Source organism: Trichomycterus rosablanca, chromosome 25 (assembly GCF_030014385.1).
Source record: "Trichomycterus rosablanca isolate fTriRos1 chromosome 25, fTriRos1.hap1, whole genome shotgun sequence".
Classification (NCBI taxonomy): Eukaryota; Metazoa; Chordata; class Actinopteri; order Siluriformes; family Trichomycteridae; genus Trichomycterus; species Trichomycterus rosablanca.
The window spans coordinates 17,098,517-17,115,196 of record NC_086012.1 but is presented as its reverse complement, the minus strand read 5'-3'; the positions used below and the strand labels follow the sequence as shown (position 1 = coordinate 17,115,196).

Below are 16,680 nucleotides of genomic sequence, written 5' to 3'. Positions count from 1 at the left end.
TTTATGGCTTGAAGATGTTCCACAACATTCTAGAGTCTCAAAGATTGCGGCAGCATTGAAGCGTGGCAGTGCATGAACCCCACTGAGCTTCGTTAAAAATTCCTCCTGACTTTATGCTCACTATGACCAGGTCTTATCATCCAACATCAGTGTCCATCCTAAATCCAACACACACACACGGTTTGGACATGAGAGGGAATTTTAGATGAAAGAAGCATCAGTCCACATCTGGAGCCTTTGAAGTGAAAACGTACCTCAGTACCAGTTCTGTTTCATTTCGTTTACACAGAAATAAACAGTTCAGCATTTACACTAATCAGAGGTTCAGTGACTGCAGATTGTGATCACTGTAGCAATCCCATGAGCCCGATCTCCCTGCCAACCGTGAGCCGCTTGTGACTAGCCTGCTACCTTACAGCTCTCTCTGATAGAACCATGAACTGCTGATGTGTAATATTAATCACTGTTACCGTCTCTTTGGGTGAAAGGTTGAATGGAACTGGGCCTTTTCTCTCTGGGTCCTCCAGCCAGTTTCGTCGAGCCAGTTCCTCCAGCTCGGCCTGCATCTTATCCCAGAATTCAGTGTCCGACTGCAGAGACAGAGGAGAAAATAAGAGATAGACATACAGTATAGAGTACAAACAGACATACCCTCCACCACTCCCGCCAGCCTCCTGCCAACCACTGATGGGCTTACATAACAGATAACTGTGCCATCCAAGTGCTGAAATCCCATTGACAAACCTCTGGCACAACTGGCACAAGCTTCTGGGATTCTTGACCGCTCAACTTGGCAAAGATGGTTTAAAAAATTGGTTTACTCATCTTCATGTCTCTGTGTTTTTGGCATGTTCTACCCATGTTCAGTTTTTGGATGGTTCTTTGGTTTTTTCCACCCTCCAAAACATGAACTGGGTGAATCGACTGCTTTTTTACCAAGGGAGAAATAGGTGTTTTATAGTTTTGTTTCTTTAATAAATCAATATATGTTGTATTTTCTCTATATAATATATAAAGCTCTGTTAAATCATCTGTACCAAATGTTTGGACCAAAATATGAACACAGATTCCATGCGCAAACCGGGCAATGACTTTTTCACACCAGTGTATCGTCTACGATGTGCTTTATTTATCAGTATCAGCTTTTAAACCTCAAAGTCAAAATGTCAAACATATTCACATTACATAGCAGAACTGATCCAGTATCACAGTTTCAAATGCACTGCAAATTTAGACTCTCTAATTTCACACAGCGTTTGCATCGCTTCATTTAGACAGTCAGTGTGTGTGTGTGTGTGTGTGTATGTGTGTTAGAGAGAGAAAAAAAGAGATGCCTCAGCTTCATTATATCTCATAAGATCAGTTGTTTACAGTCATTTACGTCTATAGATAGCCCGCGCCTGCAGAGAGACGGATCACCGTTTCAAATGACCCTCCAGTAACACGTGTGTGTGTGTGTGTATGTGTGTGTGTATGTGTGAACAGTGCGAGCTTCATCCTGGGCGTCTGGCACCACTTGGAAACAATGGGCGACAGGCAGGAATCCATCCTGCGTGGGCACCTGTACCTCCCAAGGCGACACACGTTCCCCCATTCACTTAGTCACACGGTTATAGCCAATTCATCTCCTGCTTGTTTTCGGGAGGTGGAAGGAGGAAAACAGTACCCGGAGGAAACCCACAGAAAAAAATATGCAAACCATGAAAAAAAACAAAAAAATGTCGTATCAAGGGACCGAAGGCAGCTTTTGGTCCTCAGGAACCATGTTGTTGTGAGGTGCCAGCTTGGGATTTGCTTAATAAGGAATGTAACGATGCACCACAAGACAGTTAAAAATCGGTGCACATGCCACGATTTGAATCGGTTATTCATTTAAGATGAATCGATATTCACTTTAAACTGCAGAGGGCACTGGCGCTATTCACCTCGCCTGGTTGACGGCACTTTACAAAGTTGCCAAGTAGGGGATTTTCCAGCCAAATGTATTTATGTGATTTATTTATAAGATACTTTCTTTATTTGTATTATTCATTTATTTATTTAATGTGGAATTTATTTCATTGCAGTTTTTTTACACAATAAGCATTATTTGGCATAGTTTGCACCTACCTTAGGAATGAAAGGGCATTCATTATTTAGATAAGTAAGATAAGCACAAATACAGTATTTTATTTTATTTCATTTTTTAAAGAGAAATAATAAAAGGAAACTTTGTCATAATTTGTCTTCGATTTCATTTAGTTAAAAAAAAAAACGGGAAAAAATCGTATCGTGAACCCAGTATCGCATCGTGGGTAGAGTGTATCGTTACATCCCTAATAACAACATGATCAAAGATGTCTCATTCTAATCCCAAATTTATTAAAGCCAGTTACACGTTAATACAAGGGTGCTTCATCTTTTTGACCCGTCATGGGCTGCACTGTTTACAGTTTAGAATAGAAGTTGTAAAGCATCACGATCCAAAATCTGTTTACATATTCAACATTTAGCACACACTTTATCCAAAGCGACTTACAGTACTGTGACGGTATACTGTCTAAACAACTGAGGGTTAAAAGCCTTCCTCAAGAGTTAACAGTGGCAACCTGTTTGTGGTAAGGCTTAAACCAGTGACCTTTTAATTACTAGTCCAGTACCTTAACCACTAGGCTACGACTGCCCTGATGTAATTAAATTTTACAGCAAAGCTGATCACATAAAAAAGTGTCCAAATCTCACTGCCTGCCCTCCATCCTGCCCCACATCATGCCCTCCTGATAAAAGCCCACGTTGTTAATCCTCTATTCTTTAATTCTGTTAAACTTCCCCACCGGTAATCCGCTCCTCCTGTCGGCTTTGTGCGTGTTTATGTTCTGACGTCCACAAAACATGTAATTGGTTTAATCCCGTACTTTCTAACCCAGGGCCAGAATCAGCATCTCCTGAAAAATGAAAGTAATCTTGCATCCTCAGGCAGATGTGTAAATCTGTCAGCACTTTATCGGACGGGCGCATGAGCCAAGCCGGTGCCGTTTAATCCCTCACACGTTTCCTCTGTAATCACGGCTTTCAATCAGGCTTTCTTTGGGTGTGAATGTGCTCCGTGTGCTCACATATACAGATTATAAATGCACTTTATGGACAAAAGTATTGAGACACCCTTTATAATGATTGAATTCATGTGTTTCAGCCACTACAATTGCTAACAGGTGTAATAGATCAATTATATAAAGGAAATGATCTGCTTCCGACTTTCTCCTTCGTGTTCACATATCAAGAAAAGCTTGGAACAGCTTTGGGATGAACTGGAACATCAACCAACATCAGTACCCAAACAAATGCTTAAATTTTTTGACTGAATGGGCACAAATTCCCATACATTTACTATAAAGTGCTTGGCAGTTGTAGCCTAGTGGTTAAGGTACTAGACTAGTATTTAAAAGGTCGCTGGTTCAAGCCCCACCACTGCCAGGTTGTCACTGTTGGGCCCTTGAGCAAGTCCCCTAACCCTTAATTGCTTAGACATCATACATTTTCAGCATTTAGGAGACGCTTTTATCCAAAGCGACTTACAGTACTGTGTCTAAGCAATTGAGGTTTAAGGGCCTTGCTCAAGAGCCCAACCATGACAAACTGGCAATACTGGGACTTGAACCTTATGAGAAGCCTTATTAGAAGAGTAGCTAAAACCTCACGTAGAGGTCACTCTATTTATAATGGGATTTCCAACAAGCTGTGAGGTGGTGAGGTGTCCAAATACTTTTGACCCTATAGTGTATACAGGCATGTACAGGGGTTGGACAATGAAACTGAAACACCTGTCATTTTAGTGTGGGAGGTTTCATGGCTAAATTGGACCAGTCTGGTGGCCAATCTTCATTAATTGCACATTGCACCAGTAAGAGCAGAGTGTGAAGGTTCAATTAGCAGGGTAAGAGCACAGTTTTGCTCAAAATATTGCAATGCACACAACATTATGGGTGACATACCAGAGTTCAAAAGAGGACAAATTGTTGGTGCACGTCTTGCTGGCGCATCTGTGACCAAGACAGCAAGTCTTTGTGATGTATCAAGAGCCACGGTATCCAGGGTAATGTCAGCATACCACCAAGAAGGACAAACCACATCCGACAGGATTAACTGTGGACACAAGAGGAAGCTGTCTGAAAGGGATGTTCGGGTGCTAACCCGGATTGTATCCAAAAAACATAAAACCACGGCTGCCCAAATCACGGCAGAATTAAATGTGCACCTCAACTCTCCTGTTTCCACCAGAACTGTCCGTCGGGAGCTCCACAGGGTCGATATACACGGCCGGGCTGCTATAGCCAAACCTTTGGTCACTCGTGCCAATGCCAAACATCGGTTTCAATGGTGCAAGGAGCGCAAATCTTGGGCTGTGGACAATGTGAAACATGTATTGTTCTCTGATGAGTCCACCTTTACTGTTTTCCCCACATCCGGGAGAGTTACGGTGTGTAGAAGCCCCAAAGAAGCGTACCACCCAGACTGTTGCATGCCCAGAGTGAAGCATGGGGGTGGATCAGTGATGGTTTGGGCTGCCATATCATGGCATTCCCTTGGCCCAATACTTGTGCTAGATGGGCGCGTCACTGCCAAGGACTACCGAACCATTCTGGAGGACCATGTGCATCCAATGGTTCAAACATTGTATCCTGAAGGCGGTGCTGTGTATCAGGATGACAATGCACCAATACACACAGCAAGACTGGTGAAAGATTGGTTTGATGAACATGAAAGTGAAGTTGAACATCTCCCATGGCCTGCACAGTCACCAGATCTAAATATTATTGAGCCACTTTGGGGTGTTTTGGAGAAGCGAGTCAGGAAACGTTTTCCTCCACCAGCATCACGTAGTGACCTGGCCACTATCCTGCAAGAAGAATGGCTTAAAATCCCTCTGACCACTGTGCAGGACTTGTATTGGCCGCAAAAGGAGGCCCTACACCATACTAATAAATTATTGTGGTCTAAAACCAGGTGTTTCAGTTTCATTGTCCAACCCCTGTAGGTGCTTATATGAAAATCGTTTAATATATACTCTCAAACAAATCAAAAGTGCTATTTTCGTCAAAATTTGCTCGTCAATCACAAACTCTTGTTTGTTTGGATGTGTGGAAATTCTGTTCCTGTCCCCCGTTTCTCTCGCGCATCATTAGCATTTAAACAAAGAAGCCGGACCGCGTGAAAGCAAAATCATGGGCTCGGTTATCTGCCCGGAAGAGTATGGATCATCAATCTTCTTCTGTCCGTGTTCTCTTTGTGATAAAGAGCTCTCGTACGGCTACGACGGCGTTACCATCCTTCATTGTCGTTCGGCTCCGCTTCGGCGCACTCGAGATTACTTCCTGTCCATTTAAAGCGACGCAGTCAATCAGCCGAGACGCGTTCGGTCTGTGACGTTTGGGTCTTCGCTTCTCTACAGGGGCTACAAGGGTAACATCCCCGAAACTCCAGACCGTTAATTCTAGAGGAAGTTTTAAACTGGCTAGTGAGTGTTTCAACCAAGAGCACTTGCTGATCCCATATGATGTCTGGCTTTATGGCTGAGCTGTTCTTGCTCCTGGGTGGCACTGTGAATTGGTGGGTAGCACTGTCACCTCCCAGCAAGAAGGTCCTGGGTTTAAATCCCAGGTGGATTACCTGTCCCAGTAACTACCTGGCCTGTCATGAACGTGTGTAAAACAAGATGTTAAAGTCCTAATAAATAAAAATTGCTAAATCTATGAACACTGTGCTATTAAATTATAATATTTAAATTATTACTGGAACATTTGATAGTGATACTATAGTGAAATGTACAGCTGACTCTTCTTAAACATAATTTTAATAGAGGGAGGCACAGTGGGTTGCACTGTCACCTCCCAGCAAGAAGGTCCTGGGTTCAAATCCTAGGTGGAGCGATTCAGGTCCTTTCTGTGTGGAGTCTGAATGTTCTCCCTGTCTCCATGTCCAAAGACATTCAGTCAGGTTAACTGGAGATACAATATTGCCCTAGGTATGTGTGTTTGCCCCTTCCAGGGTGTTTCCTACCCTTTGCTTTTGTATATTGTATCGGCTAAATCAAAAATTTATAAACAGATTTGTTGAAAAGCTGGCAACCTGTGACAGTGCCATGTCAAACATTAGTGAACTTTACATCACGACCCTCGTCTGGCTTGGATTTGCATGGCTGTACATTTGATTTTATGTTTCGTAGCAATGGGTGTGGTGCGATTAAAATCTTCATGCTTTAAAATTATAATATAAGTTATTACTGGAATATTTAATAGTGATACTATGGTGAAATATACTGCTGACTCTACTTAAATGTCATTTTGATAAAAATGATCCATCTCTCAACTCTTGAAGTACATTTACATTTAATTTACATTAAATTACATTTACATTTTCGGCATTTAGCAGAGGAGCTTCCACAGTAAACATTTCCTACTAGTCCAAGAACACTTAGTAGAGCTTAGTAAAGAGGTGACGAAGGTTTTTAATCGTCTTTTGAAGACAGTGAGAGACTCAGATGTTCGAAAATATTGCTGGTGTTAGACTGGAAATTTTGCCAAAATTAGACTCTGTTTTACTCCTCGAGTGTTGGTTGATACTTGAGCCGCATATAAATAAAAGTGACTTCACAACCTGGATGATTCAGCTGTAAGGGAAAATAGGAATAGCAGCGGGGTGAGAAAGCTGAGTCTGAAGAAGTGTCTGTACAGAATATCGACTTTTACTGTTCCTCGCTGTCTCTCAAATACAAATACAGTGTAAGGCCAGTCTAACATCTTCCTCATACAGAGGGTTAGTTATACATGGCTGTAATATGAAACCTGGTGTCCAGTAGGGATATCTGGTCATAATACTGAGGAAGAGACGCTGACAGGAACACAAATCAGCATCCACAAGGTTACAGCAGAGTTAAAACACGTACAGTGATGCATGATTCGGCTCAGACTGGATGTGAATGACCTTACAAAAGCTGATTTACAATACGCTATGTGTCTACAGGATTTAACCTCAACGCATCCTGTTTATTTATTTAGACTTTCTATTTATTCATATTCCTTTTTTGACTCTATCAAGTCATATCCTTTAATCAAGGATCTGTACAATGCCACTGACCGCTTCTTTTCACCTGCTAGAGACGGGGTCTTCCAGAGCACATCATGGCGTATGGAGAGCCACATGCTGACATCTGCAATCAACCAGTTCTTGTACAGACGCATCGACTAGCCAGCAGGGGCCATAACTGCAGCTTCTCTACCCCTGTCCCTCGTACTGTGTGTCTGTAAGGGCGCCCAACCGGTTAATAGTGTAGCAGGTAGGCTGGCGCATTAAACCGCTGCGCCACCTGACGCTATATCCTGTATATTTCAATATCCATTCAATAATCCGTCAGATATGTGTGGCTGCAACAATCACATCAAAAGTTGCTGCTGCCACAAACATTAAGCCAATCAGGAATGATCTTCAAGACAGAAAAGGACACTGATTGGCCAGAACTAAACCCAAACAAACCTGACAAGACGACCATCAGCCGCAAGCAGAGGAAGCCAGTGTGGTGGCACGACATGAAAGCAAGTATACTTTATTCTTCTGTACATAATTCTATAGAAATAAAGACAGTATATATCAGGCTGTGTGTGTGTGTGTGTGTGTGTGTGTGCGCGTTTACACTGGTTCTCACCTCCACGGCGGCCTTGGCTCGTACAAACTCCTCCTCCAGAGAGTGTTGCCTGCCTTGCAGAGAGCTGCCCAACTTCAGTCTCGTCCGCTGTGCACACAGATGGTCCCACACACACACACACACACACACACACACACAAGGTCAGTCAGCAGTGTGAACCTGTAACACTGTCTCCGTCCTCATAGAAGTTCTGATGAATTAGCTTTATAAAAGTTTGAGGACAGTCGGGAGTTTCTGACTCACATATTTCTTGAGGGAAAAATACGAGAACTGACCGCAGAAACGCAGCTCTCATCGCTGACCACTCGCGACTACGGCTTTTAGCGGAGGCATTTACATTCATGTCTAGCAACTACTGTGTGTTACTCTATCAAATCTGATTCTTTAGATGTCCAATAGTATTCGGACATTCCATTTTCAAAAAGCTGATGAAGTGATGAACCTGTGTTGGAGGCCCGGGGTCGGAGTCCATGCTCATGCTCAGCTCCAGCGTGTGCTTGTTAGACGGGCTGCTCTTAAAATCAGCCGACCTGCGGAAAGAGAAGAAACATGGTTCAGACTGAAGAGAGAAAATAAACATTAATTCATGTATTCATTTATTTGTTCTTTCATTCATTCGTTTATTCATTCATTCATTTATTTGTTCTTTCATTCATTCGTTTATTCATTCATTCGTTCATTGATTAATTTGTTCATTCATTTATTCATTCATTCATTCGTTCATTTGTTCATTCAGTCGTATTCATTCAATCGTTGATTCAGTAATTCGTTTATTCAGTAATTTGTTTGTTCATTCATGAACTTGTTAGTTCATTTATTCATTCATTCGTTCATTCATTAATTTGTTAGTTAATTTATTCATTAGTTTATTCATTCATTCGTTCATTCATTGATTCGTTCGTTCGTTCGTTCATTAACTTGTTAGTTCATTTATTCGTTCATTCATTCATTTGTTCGTTCATTCATTTATTCATTCATTGTCTGTTTTACCACAACTTTAACCTTTAACCTGGTCAGGGTTGTGGTGGGTCAGATTAATTGGGTGAAAGACGGGTCACCAGTTCATCACAGGGCACACACACACACACACACACACACACACACTTCAGGCAATTTTAGCATCTTCACTTGGTCTAACTACATGTTTTTGGATTTGTGTGAGGAAACCGGAGCACCCAGAGGAAAGCCACAAGGACACAGGGAGAACATGCACAAGTAGTGCAGAACTGCACACAGAAAAGAGCCTGCCCATCTGGCTGGGGGATTGTCCACTGCACCACCACGCCACCCAGAAATAAACATTTACATACAGTGTATCACAAAAGTGAGTACACCCCTCACATTTCTGCAAATATTTCATTATATCTTTTCATGGGACAACACTATAGACATGAAACTTGGATATAACTTAGAGTAGTCAGTGTACAACTTGTATAGCAGTGTAGATTTACTGTCTTCTGAAAATAACTCAACACACAGCCATTAATGTCTAAATAGCTGGCAACATAAGTGAGTACACCCCACAGTGAACATGTCCAAATTGTGCCCAAAGTGTCAATATTTTGTGTGACCACCATTATTATCCAGCACTGCCTTAACCCTCCTGGGCATGGAATTCACCAGAGCTGCACAGGTTGCTACTGGAATCCTCTTCCACTCCTCCATGATGACATCACGGAGCTGGTGGATGTTAGACACCTTGAACTCCTCCACCTTCAACTTGAGGATGCGCCACAGGTGCTCAATTGGGTTTAGTCCATCACCTTTACCTTCAGCTTCCTCAGCAAGGCAGTTGTCATCTTGGAGGTTGTGTTTGGGGTCGTTATCCTGTTGGAAAACTGCCATGAGGCCCAGTTTTCGAAGGGAGGGGATCATGCTCTGTTTCAGAATGTCACAGTACATGTTGGAATTCATGTTTCCGTCAATGAACTGCAGCTCCCCAGTGCCAGCAACACTCATGCAGCCCAAGACCATGATGCTACCACCACCATGCTTGACTGTAGGCAAGATACAGTTGTCTTGGTACTTCTCACCAGGGCGCCGCCACACATGCTGGACACCATCTGAGCCAAACAAGTTTATCTTGGTCTCGTCAGACCACAGGGCATTCCAGTAATCCATGTTCTTGGACTGCTTGTCTTCAGCAAACTGTTTGCTGGCTTTCTTGTGCGTCAGCTTCCTTCTGGGATGACGACCATGCAGACCGAGTTGATGCAGTGTGCGGTGTATGGTCTGAGCACTGACAGGCTGACCTCCCACGTCTTCAACCTCTGCAGCAATGCTGGCAGCACTCATGTGTCTATTTTTTAAAGCCAACCTCTGGATATGACGCCGAACACGTGGACTCAACTTCTTTGGTCGACCCTGGCGAAGCCTGTTCCGAGTGGAACCTGTCCTGGAAAACCGCTGTATGACCTTGGCCACCATGCTGTAGCTCAGTTTCAGGGTGTTAGCAATCTTCTTATAGCCCAGGCCATCTTTGTGGAGAGCAACAATTCTATTTCTCACATCCTCAGAGAGTTCTTTGCCATGAGGTGCCATGTTGAATATCCAGTGGCCAGTATGAGAGAATTGTACCCAAAACACCAAATTTAACAGCCCTGCTCCCCATTTACACCTGGGACCTTGACACATGACACCAGGGAGGGACAACAACACATTTGGGCACAATTTGGACATGTTCACTGTGGGGTGTACTCACTTATGTTGCCAGCTATTTAGACATTAATGGCTGTGTGTTGAGTTATTTTCAGAAGACAGTAAATCTACACTGCTATACAAGTTGTACACTGACTACTCTAAGTTATATCCAAGTTTCATGTCTATAGTGTTGTCCCATGAAAAGATATAATGAAATATTTGCAGAAATGTGAGGGGTGTACTCACTTTTGTGATACACTGTACATCTACAAGGGGAATTATACACTAGGTGCACTATATGGCCAAAACTATGTAGACAACCCTCTCAATTATTACGTTCATTAACCGTAGACACAGCATAGACTGTTTGTTATTAAAGCTAAACCTTCAATCTTTATTATAGATGCCTGCATTAATAAATTAAAATTATAGCAATATAATGATTGCTATAAGAAGAAGATTTCATGCTAAATGTGTCTGGATGGTGGAAATGTTTGTAGTTTATCGTTTTGTGTGTATGATATGATCTGCACCACAGGACGACTTTTATTCTGGTGTAACTCGCCGTCATAATCTGTCGTACCAAAGCAGTTCACTAGACGAATGATGTGAGGTGCACTTCTTCTCGTATCTCCACCTCCTCCCTCCGTTCCAAGCACTGTCTGGGTGGAGACTCACCTCGTCCCATCTGTCCCGAGGTGAGCTGCTCACTGCAGGAGGAGAGAAAAGTCACGCCAAGTTTATCTGGATAAACTTTTTACAGTAGACACGGAGTCTGTGTGAAAACCTGGTGATCTCTCTACACTGACCTGAGTCTAACGAGGCTCTCTCGGGGTTCACGTGTCCCAGCGAGAGGGGTTCCGGCTCCACCTGGATCAGTTCGGTCTCGTCGGTTTTCTTCCTGCGGAGGCTGTTTTTGGCAGAAGAAAGTGGACTGCGTCGGTCAAAGCTCCATCTCCTCTCACACGGCTCGCTCAGGTCCACCAGGTCCAGAGCCGTACAGATAACTGCCAGATCAAAACGTCACGGTGAATCAGGACCAGAGTCTCACCTGTTAGGTTATTTATTTAAACTGTTTAATAAATGAGATTCTGGTGTTAACCTGGACTGATGCTGAAGTACCACCTGTACCCGCCAGTAAAGTCTTCTCGGTCTGTCTATCTATCTGTCTGTATGTCTATCTATCCATCCATCTATCTATCTGTCTATCTATCTGTTTGTCTGTCTTTCTATCTGTCTGTCTATCTGTCTACGAGGGATCTTCAAAAAGTTTCCTCACTTTTATATTTTGGAGGGCAGAGGGGAGGAGGAGTAATCGGTCGTGTCTGACAGACTAAGAGATGCTTATAGTCCGGATTTAGCTCCATCTGATTTCCACCTTTTTGGACGCTCAAAGAAGCTTTAAGGGGAAGAAGATTTTTATGTGATGATGATGTGAAAGCAGCGGCGCATCAGTGGCTACTCGCTCAACCGTAAACATTTTTTGCTGACGACGTTAAAAAGTTGGTACAGTGCTGGAAAAATGCATCGGAAAGTGACGATGTAGTAAAGTGACGGAGTTTGTATATAATGCAGATGAACGAGGAGGAGAGAGGGAACAGATGAGAGAGGAGGAGAGAGAGGGAACAGATGAGAGTGGAGGGGTGAGAGGAGGTACCTGCTGTCTTAGAGGTGACCGGTCGTGTTGCTCCATCACTTCTGCTCTCGCTCTGAAAGTCGTCGATGGAAGGACTCAGCAGCGGTCGGCTTTCCTGATGCTCGCTACCCAACTGCAACAAACAAATATAGAGGGAGAGAGAGACAGAGAGAGAGACAGAGAGAAATAGAGAGACAGTGCTGTCAGAATGTGTTGGTTTTACTGAATTAAAAGCTTTTATAAAGAAGACAAGTACAGACTAGTGACAAAGTAAAGAAACGAGTGGAAAAACGGGAGCGTAGATGCAACCAGGGGGCCGTGGCCCACAAGGGGGCCTCAGTGAGCCCAGACGGGGGTCCTGTCGCATTTATTGAGAATAGTAATTGTTTTAAACTACCTATAGCCGACGCCGGGTCTTAGACAATGGACAGACAGACAAATAAAGCCCTGTGATGGATTTATGCCCCGTCCAGGTATTCCTGATTTGCGCCCAGTGTTTCCCAGTGGAACCGGACCTGCCTCGCGCGACCCTGACCAGGATTAAGTGGTTGGTGAAAATGCAATGAAAAAAAACCCCTATTTCTTTAATCAAATGGTCATGTTAGTGGAGGGAATATTTCCATCTGCCATCTGGTTCTTCTGGCTAACATTTAATGTTAAAAACATATTATAGACTCAATATGACCAGAAGTATTCGAACACCTGACTGTGAGCTTGTCGGACTTTCCATTAAAAACAAATGGTATTAAAACAGCCACTCTTCTGAGAAGGCTTCTCAAAAGATTTTGGAGTATGGGAGTATGGGAATTTGTGCCCATTTAGTCAAACAAACACAAACAATAGTGTTTGTTCGCTAACTGAGGAAGTGCTCGTGCTTCCTGTAGGTGGGTGTGTGTGCTCAGCCCACCTTGGTAGTGACGGTGAGGAGGGGGTTTCCATCTGAGGAGGCCTTACGTGGGAGCTCCTTCAGCATCATGGCAACCACCCTCGCGTCTCTGCCCTACAACAGTCAGATCAACAGTGAACCGTGTCAGTTTCCCGTGGGATATCCAATTTACTGTGAAATTCAAACTATAAAGTTTGTGTTTAGTGATTTAACATTTTTCATCCGTGTAGAGTTTAAGTGTGTCACGTTTACTGGCTAATCTGCACTATGAGGTGTCCTAGCAATCCTACGGCAATTCAGTTAGCGATCGCTTAGTCAAAATGTCCAAGATGTTGAAGTGTAAAGCAGCTACAAAACTCCCAACCAGTTCTGTGGACTGTTTTTATGCATTTTTCTCCCAATTTTTACTCCTGATTTAGCGCATCCAATTTGTCTTCCGCTGCTGACAGACTCCAGATTTGCATCCAAGGAGAGCACTCGGTGCTGGTGATTCAGCAGAAAATCCCGCTGCGCCACCTGGGCACCAAATAAGATGCTTTTAACATTGTGGCAACAGTTTGGGGAATCCCCTTTCTCTTTCAGCATGATTATGGCCCTGAGCACAAAGCGAGCTCTATAAAGACATGATTTGACTAATTGTGTGCATACACAGCTTTCTCAACCCAACGCAACACTTTTGGGATGAATTAAACTTGAATTTTGAGCCGGGCCTTCAATATCACCGACTCTAGTGACGGAATGGGCACAAATTCCCACAGACACATTCCAAAGTACAGAGGAAAGGCTTTCCAGAAAAGTGGAAGAGCCAGCATACTCATGGTTTTGGAATGCTCAGGTGTCTCAATACTTTTGTCCATATAGTATGTCTACATTATTACCATTAATAGTTTAATTGTCTAACAAAAAAAGAAAAGACAAACAAAGAAATCAAGCAATGCATTTTAAATTCCTGACTGTGTGTGTATCTGTGTGTGTGTTGGTAAAAAAGACCAGTTTTAACACACACCAGCACCGTGGTAAACACATGAATTCACATCATTAACGTCACCCGACAGACAGCGACGTATCACCGCTTTAGCTCAAAGGAAACTCAATTGGAGCGTTACATGATTCCAGCCCGGCACCGTCCTATTCAGGGTCACGCCGAATGGTCGCCGTCCATCAGCACAGTGCCTATAACGGGGCTTTTAACAGCCCCCTAATCCCCTCAGACAGAGCTGAGCACTTAACACAGACCGGAGGAACATGGAGGGAAAAAGGCAGGGACGGAAGCGATCCGGTGACCACATTTGACCCAGAGGAGTTTTTTCCTCCTTTTTTGCCCCTTTTCGAAGGTTGGGGCAGCACTGAGAGCAGATATGTTACTGGACATCTACATAATACATTGGTACCTTGAAACTTAGGTCCCGCCAACGTGAATTTGAAATTAAAATGCCAAGAGGGTCTAAAGGACTCTAAAAAAGGTTCATTATCAAGGCGTCTCTGGCAAGAGATTCAGTCGCAAAGACTAGTCAAGTGTACACAAAGAGAACGGTACAGGCCTGAATGCTTGACCACTACAATTAGGGCGATATGAGGTTGTTTTGTCATGGAGGGCAATTTGCTGGGTCCATTTATTGCCCAGTCACTGATTCATTACATTTACAATTCTAAAAATTGGGCCAGTGATAGCTCAGTGGTTAAGGTACTGGACTAGTAAACAGAAGGTTGCCGGTTCAAGCCCTGCCACCACCAAGTTGCCACTGTTGGGTCCCTGAGCAAGGCCCTTAACCCTCAATTGCTCATCGTGTTCCGCTCATTGTGTAAGTCGCTTTGGATAAAAGCGTCTGCTAAATGCTGAAAATGTAAATGTAAAAAGTCTCTTCCAGGATGACAATTAGCTTGTCCACAGGGCACAGGGCTCACAAGTGCCTGTTATAACTGTGTAAACATAATGTTATGACCTTTACAGTCGCCAGAAATCAACCTAATTAAACGTCTGCTGCAGATTTTGGACAACGTGTCCGTCCAGCTCCATCATAAAAACACCAGAAGCCTCTTCTGAACTTTCTTTTGCCCTGCTCTTGTGGCCTGCTGTTCATTTAATCAACACACTCACGCTAAATGAAGTCATAAAATGGCTAAGCTAACAGCCTTCATCTGAAAATAAGCATGCGCAGCGTCTCCGAGCTCCTCCGTGTGCTTTATTTAATGATGTTTGTTATGCATGGATGAACCCGGCTGTGCTTTCTGCGCTGAGAGAGCCTGACGTTAGCAAACAGCGGCGGATCGTGTCGAGTCAGTCCAAGTCTCCGCTGACTGTCTTCCGCTTCCTGGTCCCATAAATATCAGAGACACATCCATTCTTAATGAGGCCCGATGAAGCTGCTTTCACAGCACCGCTGACAGTTTATCATCTTTTGGTTTTGTATTGGAGAGGTTGTGTAAATGAGATCCACTGTGGCCCGATTCAGTGCATTTCAGTGATGTATCACATCTTGTTCTGCAAAAATAACGTTTTTTATTTTTCATCTCATTTCTGGTTCCGCAGAAGTACTCTGAGCAGGACTGCAATCCATCACAGGGCTTTAGCCACCCATGCAAAGACATAGCTGTTCATGTCTGTGTTGAGGCCCAGCCAGTCAATAGCACTGCTTAGATTCTAATTATTTATTTATTTATTAGGATTTTATCATCATGTTTTACACTTTCGTTACATTTAAGACAGGACAGGTAGTTACTGCTTACACAAGATTCATCAGTTCAAGTTTAATATAAATTTTGTATCTTCAGTTCACCTCACTTGCACGTCTTTGGACTGTGGGAGGAAACCGGAGCACCCGGAGGAAACCCTCACAGACACGGGGAGAACATGCAAACTCCACACAGAAAGGACCCATCCCCGGACCGCTCCACCTGGAAATCGAACCCTTGCTGTGAGGTGACAGTGCTACCCACCGAGCCTCCGTGCTGCCCAATCTCAACAATGCTGAGCCACCCGAGCGCCCTTTTTCTCAATATACCTCATTAATTTTCAACAAACCGTCTTCTGTAATGGTTATCTGAAATTTGGAACAGCCAGGATTGCTTAGAAAAACAGCAGCGGATATAAAATAACGCTAGCACACCAGCGCAGAGATTCTAAACCCCTCGCTGAAACTCGGCGTTGCCACCGGCCGGCTGGGCACTATCTGGCGGGAATAATTGGCAGTGGCTGCAGCAGAAACAAATTGGCCACCGTATCTGCTAGGGTGGGACGACCGAACTATGATTGGCGGAAGAGACGCCTGTGCAGAATACAGGGGTGAGAAAAAGAGGTCTGTGCATGTGTCAGCAAAGTGGAAACTTGGGAAATTAATAAAACAATAAAAATAAGTACGAATGTAAAGCTCTAACGACGAGCGCCCTACCAGTGCCTTCTTCATCCTTACCCTCAGTGTTTGATAATGTTCGGGTAAAGCATGAAAAATACATCAAAACCCCGGAGGGGACTAACAGGGAAAAAACACTGGACTGGTCATGTCAGGACAGAACGTTACAGCTTATTCTCAGTCTGCACTTTTTGTTTTGACTTACATCTTAAAACATATTCGACCATTCATCCGTGTAATTGGCGATGCACACGCCGAATTACCACAAGGGACAATTTAGACCCTCAAGACCACTTTGAGGAGCACTCCCCATGTCTAAACTCCCATACGCTCCCAGAACGCCTCGCCTGATGTGCCTCGGCTTCTCCAGTCTCATCAGAACTAAAAATAAAGTCGGCGGAGCATTAAAGGAAAACCGCACGCTGAATACACTCGCTCATTTTTCTTAATTGAGGTTCTGCAAAGGCCGGCTAGGAACGCGGCGACTTTT

General features: G+C 43.7%; 1 protein-coding gene across 1 annotated transcript in view; it reads right to left on the bottom strand.

Annotated features, from left to right (window-relative positions):
- The window catches only part of pex5lb (peroxisomal biogenesis factor 5-like b), a 34,750-nt gene that overhangs the window by 3,911 nt on the left and 14,159 nt on the right, over window positions 1–16,680 (bottom strand). The window contains exons 2-7 of the mRNA XM_062988098.1: window positions 11,976–12,087; window positions 11,128–11,325; window positions 10,902–11,028; window positions 8,121–8,208; window positions 7,679–7,765; window positions 471–590 (exon numbers count right to left, since the gene is read on the bottom strand). Coding sequence (XP_062844168.1) covers window positions 471–590; window positions 7,679–7,765; window positions 8,121–8,208; window positions 10,902–11,028; window positions 11,128–11,325; window positions 11,976–12,087 — 732 coding nt within the window. The remainder of the gene's footprint in view (window positions 1–470; window positions 591–7,678; window positions 7,766–8,120; window positions 8,209–10,901; window positions 11,029–11,127; window positions 11,326–11,975; window positions 12,088–16,680) is intronic.